A 12,139-nucleotide genomic window follows, 5' to 3' on the forward strand; every position below is an offset into this window, starting at 1 on the left:
CCAAGTAAGATGATGCTAAATGGCCACCTATCAGGGATAATGTAGCAGTGGATTTCCTGCATCAGCAGGGGGCTGGACTAGATCACCTCGCAGGTTCCTTCGTGATTCTATGAATATTACAAGAAAGGGAAGAACTGTGCTGTTAGCAGCTGCTCACATGCGAAGATGAAAAACTGAGAATTCTGTGAGCACATGACAAAATGCTGAAAATATACATTTACAAATTAACATCTTGGAGCAAGCTGTAAGCTATAGCCTGAGAGAGAGAGAGAGAGAGAGAATGAGCTTTTCTACATGAGGCTGTTAATTGGCTGTTAATCTGCTGTATCTATTTTAGATTTCGTCGCAGAATTGAGATCTGAGCACTACATGAGGAGCGTTTCCTTTCCTGCTTTTCTGCTATATAACCTGTAGGTGGCACTGTGGTATAGTAGAATAGCACAAATACACAAGAGGAAATCACACTTTCTTTCACTTTCACAATTAAACACTGCATTTTCCCTACTCTAAAAGTGCTGGTTAGACACAGAAGCAAAATTAGAGGGTCACCTCATCTTCTAAAGTACCCGTAAACGACTGTGAGTAGGGAAGGACGAGTGCACCATAAATGTAGGAAAGTCTAAAGAGAGGGGTGGGGGAGAAGAAGAGGAAAAAGTGTTCTTACTGCCATAATCTTGATCTCAACAGTCAGACGGTCCTGCCAGGCAAAGCAGACGATGTGGGGCAGGTAGAGGGTAAAGTAGATGACACCACTGCAGGCTGCTGCCAGATTAGCCTTGGAGAAAAAGGTGCTGAGCAAGAAGCATTGCATGATGCTGGCCGTGGTGAAGGTCAACAGGAACAAGAACAGGAGGTGGGGATTGCTGTAATGAAGCACTTTGCCATACTGTATTGAAAAAAGTGGAGGGGAGGAGAAGGTCCCGTTAATCATGTAAGGTATGCTGGAGATTAGAGCTCTTCCTTTGGTGGCACCTGCTCATTCATGGTCACCCACCAACTCTACTTTGGCATTTATGTCATGGTTAATTAAGTACTTTATCAAAAAAGGAAGGGGGCAACACTATCAGGCCAGTGGAGCTAATGCCTTCAGACTTCCCCAACTTTCTTGGGAATCCAACTTGGTTCCCTCCAGATGTTTTGGAATACACCCCCCATCAGACCCTGCCAGCATGGCCAATGGTTAGGGATTACCAATATCTGGAGGCAATCCAGCTCTAAAAATTGGTAAGAAAATGTTTTTGTGGTGGACATGGACAGATACGGTGATTTTTATTTTGGATCAACTGGTAGGTGCCAGTGATGAGTTCTCGTCATTTTCTGTCCTGCATGCCAAATATGACTTGCCAGCTATGGTTGAGTGACAATACTTGTAATTGGAGCATGTGTTAGTATCTAGGTTTGGCCTGGATGGTTTTACAGCATCAGAGTCTCCATTATTATTGCAAGCACTTATTGAGGCTGGTCAGGCAAAGCAGCCCACAATCTAGACTGAGTCAGTAATGTACAGTGTCAATAGTCCAGCAGCTACCCTGGCCAAGCTAAACCATTCAAATGGATCTAGGTATTTGTTATCAACAATGTTAGATTGATGGACTATGTGTGGTAACATTCTACAGACTGCCTCTGTTACGGTACTTTATGAACATCAGGGGATGTAGTTTTGCCTCTTTTAGTATTATAACACATGTGTATAATTTTAGCTGTTTGGGGGTACAAACACTATGTTGACTTGTATCCAATCTTAGTCCTACTTAGACCCATTAAAATTAATGGAATCTGGCCCCATCACTTCCTGGCATATAGAAGGGGAAGAAATGGAAGCAGTGACAGATTTTACTTTCTTGGGCTCCAAGATCACCATGGATGGTGACTGAAGCCATGAAATTTGCTCCTTGGGAGGAAAGCTATGGCACACCTAGGCAGCATAGTAAGAAGCAGAGACATCACCTTGCCGACAAAGGTTTGTATAATCAAAGCTATGGTTTTCCCAGTAGTAATGTATGGCTGTGAGAGCTGGACTATAAGGAAGGCTGAGCGCCGAAGAAATGATGCTCTCGAACTGTGGTGCTGGAGAAGACTCTTACAAGTCCCCTGGACTGCAAGGAGGTCAAATCAGCCCATCTTAAAGGAAATCAACCCTGACTACTCATTGGAAGGACAGATACTGAAGCTGAAGCTCAAATATTTTGGCCACCTAATACGAAGAGAAAATTCCCTGGAAAAGACCCTGATGCTGAGAAAGATCGAAGACAAAAGGAGAAGGGGACGGCAGAGGATGAGATGGCTAGATAGCATCACCGATGCAATGAATATGGACTTGAGCACACTCCGGGAGAGAACGGAGGACAGGAAGGCCTGGCGTGCTATGGTCCATGGGGTCACGAAGAGTCGTACACGACTTAACAACTGAACAACAACAACAAAATTGGATATAACCCACTAAATATTTTGCACATGTTATTTCTTTTTGATGCTGTCAGTCTGTTGTATGCTTTTACTTACAGACAAAATCCATAATGCAGTAAATGTTGGTTGTGTCAGTAGTTGTGTGCACAATATGATGCAGTTCATTGTAGAAGGTGCTTTTTAGGGGGATTCTTAGGTTCTTTTTTTAGACATAATTCTGATCAAAATTTTTCCCTTTTTCATTTATACATCGGGTGGGATAACCAGGGCAGGAATGTTGGGATCACAGGTGGAGTCCAAACCCGGAAACTTCTCTCTGGATTTCTGGTTATCTTTAAAGCAGCACTCATGCACTTTTGCTTTAAATGCTTTCCAAAATCAAGCCTAGTGTGTGGGTGCCTCCTGGGCTGACTCATGACCTGTGAAAATAGCTGCCTTTCATTCATTAATAGGCCATTTCATTGTGCATGGATTTTTGCTACTGAAAAAGTGAGGTACCAGTGCGTTCAACATCCCATTGTGCCCCTTCCCTCTGTTATCCAGGGGCAATCAGTTTGTTAAGAGATTAACAATGCAATTTGATATGTGAGCTTTCGCTCGTGAATGGCTGCTCACGGAAGTTTGTGGTCCTTTACACAATGTCATCAACCTCTAGGACAGATCCCGTGCTTTCCCCCAGTAATCTTCCCTTAAAAAGATCAGGAGATAATGAGCTATTTAAAATTATCACGGGAGACTGCAGGTTATGGAACCAATTACCTAGGGAGGTGGTGGGCTCTCCCACACTGGAGGCATTCAAGATGAGGCTGGACAGCCAACTGTCAGGGATGTTCTGACTTGGATTCCTGCATTGAGCAGGGGGTTGGACTTGATGGTCTTGTACGCCCCTTCCAACTCTACTATTCTATGATTCTATGATTATCCCCCGGTGTGTAAAGTTGGCATTGTGCTATTAAACAGCCACTAAGTGGTGCTGTTTCATTGAAGTTTATGGAGGATTGCCAAGAGAGGAAGTTTTCAGGTCACCGTTGGTTGCTTGCTGTCTAGGGAGCCTGTGGTAAACACGGAAAGACTCCACAAGAAGAAAGACTAGTAAGAGTCTGGGTTTTTTCCTTAAATGTAGAGATGCCCTGTGTCTACTCAGAAATAAGTCCCACTGAGTTCAACAGGACTTACTCCCAAATAAGTGGGGACAGGATTGCAGCCTAAATCAGCCCAGTTGATAGCCACACTGGACTAAAGTGTTCCAGCATGTGGAAAGTACATTGCTTACAGTAGGGTTAAAAAGCTGGTATTTGCTTCCTCTGCCTCCCTAGGTTGATTGAAGTGGTTTTATATTTACAACCTGAATTGGAGCATGTCTGCCTGGAAGCAAATGCTTTAAAATACACAATCAACCACAAACAGGGGTGGTCCCAAGGGGAGGCATAGTCAGGCCACACACAAGACCGCCCTGGATTCACTCGTCCTCTTCACCATTGCTTATTCACCTGTCTCTTGGTCTGATCCAGACAACTGTGGTGGTGGTGAGAAGGAGGTGTAGCAGATGCCATGGACTACTTGCTCACTGGCTCTCTGCCTGACAAGCAAGCAAGTGGTAGCAATGATGAGAACGAGGATGAGGTGCCTTGGCCCCCAAATACCTGGAGCTGGCACTGACCTAAAATACTGAATTATCAGAACCGATTCTGATTGTCCTTGTCCCCTATCCTCCCCAGATTTAAATCCATGGAAAAACAGGCTTACTATATTGTTGCTTTCTTTTTAAAAGTCGGAATACTGCATTTTGCCCCTGCGTGACATTCCAATATGAAGAGCCCAGAAAGCCTGATGAGGATGGCTATGATCTACCAGAAGCCTCTGTGTTGCAAGTAATCTAAGGGTGACCTTTTATCCTGAATTCAGAATCTATAATGATCCCCCTACAGTGAACAGTTGGACCTCAACTGGATATTAAGCTTATGTAAATCTAGTGGGACAGAGATTTGTTCTATATCTACTGTGATTTTTTTGAGAAGAGTGGTAATAAGATCACCAGTGTTGTCCTCTCCCATGCAGAGAGTGCATGTTTGTACATCTACCAGATAAATTAAGTATAATTACTCTTGTGTAAGGAAGAATGTTGCAGCAGGATGGCAGTAACAAAACAGCACAGAATACACAGCCAATTACTCCTGGTGTTATGTCACTGCTGGCATTAAGTCCTTTAGGGGAATGGTCAACCACCAGCGTCTTTGATTTTATGTCCAGTGGTCCACCACCAGCAGGAATCTGGTAGTTTGCCAGTTTGGAGCTGGAGCTCCAGCTACCCTAACATACTATTCTAAAGGAGCAGCCAGAGACATTTTTTTTTTTAACAGCAGTAGTATTTGGTAATGTATATGCAAAGTGTCAGGCAGTAGCGGATTTAGAGAGGAAATACTAGCTGTAGCCGTCTGAACCCTAAAGAGGAAGTCCGGGAGGAAAAGGTCAGACATAACACCACTCCTATTGCTGGAATGAAACAAACTGAGGGCTCAAACAGACGTAACTTTCAATCTGTTTCTAGCAGCTACATATAAACAGTTGTTTAGAAATATTTGTTCTTTAGTAAGTGCAAAGACTCCAGCCTTCAGGGTCATCTTTATCAGGAAGGCTTTGTCTTTGTTTTGAGACACCGTGTATCACAAAGCAATCAAAAGAACACAGTATCCTTACAATAAACAAATGGTAAGAGGAAGCAGAACGGCAAATAAGGACTTCAGGCAGCCTTCCTCAACCAAATGTGTTGGACTACAGCTTCCACTATCCCCATCCAGCACAGCTGTTGCTGGGTAGGGGTGATGGGAGTTGTAGTCCAACTAGGGGTGTACGAAACCTACCTACCAGTCGTCTGAAGGAGTCCGCGGGGCGGTGGGAGGCGATCCGTCCCTCCCCCCGGAATCCTCCCCAGCCAGCTCCGCTCCGCGGCAAGTCCACGGAGCCACCGGCCGGGCACGGCCGCAGCCAGACGTCCAGCTGCTGCCACGCAAATGGCATCCGGCGTGGCAGACGCCATTTGCGTCCCTGCCCTTGGCCATGATAGGCTACGTAAATATTTACGTAGCCTATCACGGCCAAGGGCAGGGACGCAAATGGCGTCCGCTACGCCGGACGCCATTTGTGTCCATAGTCTGACAGCGGATGGCTGTGGAACGAAGACGACGGACCTGGACCGGCTACCGTCAGGTAGGGTCTGTCCTGACTGGCCTTTGCGGGGTGGTGGTGGGGAGCAGTCCGTTCCGCCGCGAAGTCCGGGGGTCCGTTCATTGGAGTCCGTGGTGGATTTCTCAGCCATCCCTAAGTCCAACGCATCTGGAGAGCGCCAGGTTGGGGAAGGCTGTGAAATATGTATCAGTCTATGACTATGTCAACAGCATAAAGAAAAAAAGAAAGAGGGCTGCACCCAGTATGAAGAAATGGAATAAAAAAGCCAAGGCAATGTGTGTACAAAGGTATGTTTTAATACTGTTAAGTCGTTCCTAATATTGTGGGATAGTTTCCAACACATTTCAGTGTTGTCTTCGTAGGGGAACTCTCCCATGCAGTATTTACTCAGTATTTACTCATTTACTCATGCAGTATTTACTCAGACACATAAATGCTACCTTCCGTCCCACATTTGGCAAGAGGCACCGTGTCTCCAAGTGAAATTCTAATTTCAAATGTGTTGGAAACTGTCCGATAATACTGGGAATTACTTAACCATATTACAACTCATTTTATGAATCTAGTAGCTTGGCTTGTTTGTTCTATGGCACCATAGTATGGTATGGTATCAGGGACACTATAAATAATAAAATATTCAGCTGGATTGTGAATGGTTGAGCGCTTATCTGTGATAATTGTATTATAATTGTACTGAGGCTAAAAATTTATGTTAGCCAGTCTGAGAACTGGGATTCTATACTTCTTCCCCAATTGTCCTGGTTGTGGAACTACCTTGCCAGTGGTGATACAGCTGTTCAATAAAGAATGCTTAGCATTTGTATAATTTCTTTACAGCAGGGGTAGCCAAGTTTTGGCCAATCAGATGTTGGTGAACTGCAACTCCCACCAACTCTAACCAGCATAGCCAATGGTGAGGGCTGTTGGAAATTGCAGTCGAACAACATCTGGAGGGCCACAAGTTGCCCGCCCTTGCTTTAGAGCATTCAAAGTGCTTCACAGACATCAGGTTGTACCCAATATTAGTTTTACTTAAGTCCTGTTCATTTCAATGGTCTACTCTAAGTAGGACTAACATTAGAGAAAACCTGGCATCTTATCTCTTTAAGATATATCAGCATTATTATCAACAGTCCATGTTAGGAATGGGGTGAAAGATTGATTTTGGCCATCTTGGGCACCTCTCTGCAGTCACTTCCACTGTGAGGGCCATTCTGCATTTTGCAAAGCAGTGCCTGGTTGTCATGTCTAAGAGTGTAAACAATTGGGACGTCTGAGCAGGCTGGAGAGAAAGCAAGGCTTTGCATATGCAAGAGATGAAGGCAGGAAAGCTTTTTTTTTTAAAAAAGAAAAGAAAACAAATGCCCCAGTGCCGAAATGTCCCAACGCTGAAAGGCACTTGAGTGGTATGTCTCTTTGGGTCCCTCCCTCCACAAGTAATAACATATAATTTCAAACCAAGCAAACTAGTGGGTAGTGATAACTGAGCTGAGATGCTTCCAGACAAAGATTTTATTGTGCAATTGCCCAGCCTCATTTGTGGAATTATTTGGGGGTCCCAGGCAACATGGTCTTCCATTTGTAACCCTCCTGTATTTTCCCACTGCTTGTTCCATCTTTTCCCTTACTGCAGAACATCTGTTAAGGAAGGAAAGATGGAATAGCTGCCCAACTCTTTTTGATTGGTAGCTCTAGCAGCTGTTCAACTGGAAGCACCCTTAGAGGAGGAAAGATGCCACACCATCAGGTTTAAAAAGAAGAGCTCAGTATATGGGGGCGAAATGCCTCCTACAGGCCTTCTTGAAGTGAGTGCTATGTTTAGAACGTGACCTGTCAAGCCTAATCCAACCTGAGGCACTGTTATGAAGGCGATCTTGTAAGTTTCACCAGTGAATTTATCTGTCTCTGTCAACTGTTGATGCTGCCTTTGGGGGGTACTTAAAGGAATGTGCCTGCTGCTACGTGCTCAAAAGAGGCCAGACTTCCAGTATGTCTTCTCCATTTTATGTATAGCTCCTATTGTTTCTTGGTAATGCCTGCAGTGCAAGTGTAAAATGGCACGTCTTGGCCTTCAAAAACACACACCATACAATCCACCCTGAGGTGACGCTTACCGTGATGAGCGCCGTCAGGAGAAATGTGCTCAAGGCCATCATGATAAAGCTGTCTAGAAACCATGTGAACCAAATCGCCCCATTCGTGACACCCCTGTTCTTCATGGCCTCCTTCAGTCTCATTTCTTTCTCCAGCACAATGCTCTTTACTGTCATGGAAACTGAGTAGATCCAGGCCAGAACCATAAAAATGGGGAAGGAACGATTCAGAGTAACCATGAAGCTGTACAGACGAGAAATAAAATGCAGATAAAATAAGCCGTTTCCAAGAGTCAGCATGCAAGGAGAGGAAGGATATATAAATCCATACGCACAAAGGATTATAACTGGTCAAAAAGTTGCCTCTTCTCTCCAGGGAACCCTGGGAAATGTAATTTGATGAGTTGCAAGTTATGGATCCATACAAGAATTCTGAGCACCAAACTACTATTCCCAAGAATCTTTGGAGGAAACCCATGGAAGTTAAATTAGAATAAAACTGATATAAGTGTGCAGTGTAGCTACACCCCTAAGTAAAGAACTGAGGTATTAGGAGCTCACTGCATTTTTCACAGCTAGGGTTTTTGGAGATGTTCAGAAGAGCTCCCGTTAATACACATTTTTCTGAAAATCTTATCTGGTTCTAAAGTTTCAGCAGACATACCTTACCGAAGGCTATGGGTATAACTGGAACAGAAGCTTCCGCCGCACATTAAAAACGTGGTTGCTCAGGCAGGCATTTGAGGTGGGTTAGGGTATTTTTAGAAAATGATGTTTTTATTGTACAATTTTATTGTTTTAAACTGTTCTATTACATCAATATCAAAATCAGATTGATTATGTACTTTGCAGCCAAAGATGGAGAAGCTCTATACAGTCAGTAAAAAAAAGACCTGGAGCTGACTGTGGCTCCATGAGCTGCTTCTTGCAAAATTTCGGCTAAACTGAAGAACATAGGGAAAACCACTAAACCATTCTGGTATGACCTAAATCATATTCCTTATGAATATACAGTGGAGGTGAGGAAAAAATTTCAGGGATTAGACCTGATAGACAGAGTGCCTGAGGAACTATGGACGGAGGTCCGTAACATTGTTCAGGAGGCAGCAACGAAATCCATCCCAAAGAAAAAGAAATGCAAGAAAGCAAAGTGGCTGTCTGATGTGGCTTGACAAGTAGCTGAGGAAAGAAGGGAAGCGAAAAGCTAGGGAGAAAGGGGAAGATATATCCAACTGAATGCAGAGTTCCAGAGAACAGCAAGGAGAGACAAGAAGGCCTTCTTAAATGAACAATGCAAAGAAATCGAGGAAAACAATAGAATGGGAAAGACTAGAGATCTTTTCAAGAAAATCGGAGATCTCAAGGGAACGTTTTGTGCAAAGATGGGCATGATAAAGGACAAAGAAGGCAGGGACCTAACAGAAGCAGATGAGATTAAGAAGAGGTGTCAAGAATACACAGAAGAACTATACAGGAAAGATCTTAATGTCCCTGATAGCCATGATAGTGCGGTCACAGAACTTGAGCCAGACATCCTAGAGAGTGAAGTCAAGTGGGCCTTAGGAAGCATTACTAACAACAAAGCTAGCGGAGATGACAGTCTTCCAGTTGAGCTATTTCAAATCCTAAAAGATGATGCTGTTAAAGTGCTGCACTCAATATGCCAACAAATTTGGAACACTCAACAGTGGCCACAAGACTGGAAAAGGTCAGTTTACATTCCAATTCCAAAGAAGGGCAATGCCAAAGAGTGTTCAAACTATCGTACAATTGTGCTCATTTCACATGCCAGCAAGGTGATGCTCAAAATCCTACAAGCTAGGCTTCAGCAGCATGTGAACTGAGAACTACCAGAAGTACAAGCTGGTTTTCGAAAAGGCAGAGGAACTAGAGATCAAATCGCCAACATTGGCTGGATCATAGAGAAAGCAAGAAAATTCCAGAAAAACGTCTATTTCTGCTTCATTGACTACGCTAAACCCTTTGATTGTGTGGATCACAACAAACTGTGGCAAATTCTTCAAGAGATGGGAGTACCAGACCACCTTACCTGTCTCCTGAGAAACCTGTACGAGGGTCAAGAAGCAACAGTAAGAACCAGACATGGAACAACCGATTGGTTCCAAATTGGGAAAGGAGTACGACAAGGCTGTATATTGTTGCCCTGCTTATTTTACTTATATGCAGAGTACATCATGAGAAACGCCGGGTTGGAGGAATCACAGATTGGAATTAAGATTGCCAGGAGAATTATCAACAACCTCAGATATGCAGATGATACCACCCTAATGGCAGAAAGCGAAGAGGATCTAAAGAGCCTCTTGTTGAGGGTGAAAGTGGAGAGTGCAGAAGCTGGTTTGAAACTCAACATTAAAAAAACGAAGATCATGGCATCTGGCCCCATCACTTCCTGGCATATAGAAGGGGAAGAAATGGCAGCGGTGACAGATTTTATTTTCTTGGGCTCCAAGATCACCGCAGACGGTGACTGTAGCCATGAAATTAAAAGATGCTTGCTCCTTGGGAGGAAAGCTATGGCAAAGCTAGACAGCATAGTAAGAAGCAGAGACATCACCTTGCCGACAAAGGTTCGTATAATCAAAGCTATGGTTTTCCCAGTAGCAACGTATGGCTGTGAGAGCTGAACTATAAGGAAGGCTGAGTGCCGAAGAATTGATGCCTTTGAACTGTGGTGCTGGAGAAGACTCTTATGAGTCCCCTGGACTGCAAGGAGGTCAAATCAGTCCATCTTAAAGGAAATCAACCCTGACTACTCATTGGAAGGACAGATGCTGAAGCTGAAGCTCAAATATTTTGACCACCTAATGCGAAGAGAAAACTCCCTGGAAAAGACCCTGATGCTGGGAAAGATGGAAGGCAAAAGGAGAAGGGGACGGCAGAGGATGAGATGGCTAGATAGCATCACCGATGCAATGAATATGAATTTGAGCACATTCCGGGAGAGAGCGGAGGACAGGAAGGCCTGGCGTGCTATGGTCCATGGGGTCACGAAGAGTCGGACACGACTGAACGACTGAACAACAACATCGCCCAGAGTGGCTGGGTGACCAGCCAGATGGGCGATTAATAAATGTAAGTAAGTAAGTAAGTAAGTAAGTAAGTAAGTAAATAAATAAATAGGACAAAAGAGGATGCAGGCCCCTCAGATTTTGAAGCATGGAGGATATGGACAGCTTCAGCCACACTTTCTCACCTTTTCAGGAAGTCACTACAAACCAATGTTAAGAAGGCAAGGCAAAGGAAAGCAGTAGTGGCCATCCATGTCTGACTCCATAATTACCATAAAAAAATTATTCCTGCTCATTCCATACAACCCCCCCAAAATCTGTTAGTTTTGAGCACCTTCATTGTTCGTAGAACTGAAATACTTATGTGAGCATCATTGAGGTATCCACCTCTTTGGGAGTGGAACTCTTGCTGAGGAGGCCTGACATTCTGAAGTCCAGAAGCTGAAGCTTGCTTCACTTCCCTCCACCCTGAACCATACTTTTAGCCAGAATGTAGGCTGCTGTTCAGAATGTCACGCAAATAGTAATGAACATTCTTTTCCCACCATTCACAGGTAGCAATCTTATTCTGGGGTCCAACAAGCACTTACTGCTAGAGCTCTGTGATCAGTTACCCTTCTCAAATACCCAGTATCTACAGGCAGATTCTGATGGCCTCTTTGCATGGCCACCCCCCTATGCTGATATAATCAAGTCAGCACATGGAAAGGTAGCAATTAAAGAGGGACAAAAATAAACCTGCACCATGTGTTTATGGGATTATCTCCCTCTTGTTTTGTCTGTCCTGAGGTTGGATGGGGGAGGGGAGAGAAACACATTTGGAGCCAAAGATAAGATCATAGCAGGATCGCATTAGCAGAGACAAAAGGAACAGGTAAAAAAAAGGGCACAGAGGCAGACTATTTCTCATCCTAGCTCCAAAGTGAGATCACTACTGTACAAAAGAGTGCTTTGGAGAATAAACCTAGACAGCACAGCACCATCTGTGGAAGAGAAAGAATATATTCTGCAAATCAAAATGGTGCCCCCTCGGGGCCAGTCGTACCATTAGACATAGTGAGGCAACTACCTCAGGCAGCAGAGGGGTGGGGAGTGCAGGGGAGGTGTTAGAAAACAGAGCATTATATGCCAGTGTGCCACCCAGCTTGTCCTGTGCCCCCTAAGCTAGCATTCTGCTCTCAGGTAAGGCAGAAGATGAAGTCCCATCACCAATGTTGAAGTAAGATTGAACAGTCAGTCTAGTCAGTTTTTATATATGGAACGGGGGGAGGAGTCCATTTTGTACTCCACCTCAGGAAGCAAAATGTATTACACTGGCCATAAACACAAATATCTTAGGCCATGTCCCCTACATACGGCATGGCCCACACACACACACACACACACACACACACACACAGAGAGAGAGAGAGAGAGAGAGACGAA

The 12,139-nt window shown here is 44.2% G+C and overlaps 1 protein-coding gene across 1 annotated transcript in view; it reads right to left on the bottom strand.

The window, feature by feature from the left end:
• Positions 1-12,139, bottom strand: part of ABCA4 (ATP binding cassette subfamily A member 4) — a 149,410-nt gene that overhangs the window by 74,222 nt on the left and 63,049 nt on the right. The window contains 2 exon segments of the mRNA XM_084851629.1: positions 665-886; positions 7,707-7,929. Coding sequence (XP_084707755.1) covers positions 665-886; positions 7,707-7,929 — 445 coding nt within the window.

This window comes from Heloderma suspectum, chromosome 4 (assembly GCF_057233095.1).
Source record: "Heloderma suspectum isolate Gila_16-S chromosome 4, 16-S_ref, whole genome shotgun sequence".
NCBI classification, from domain to species: Eukaryota; Metazoa; Chordata; class Lepidosauria; order Squamata; family Helodermatidae; genus Heloderma; species Heloderma suspectum.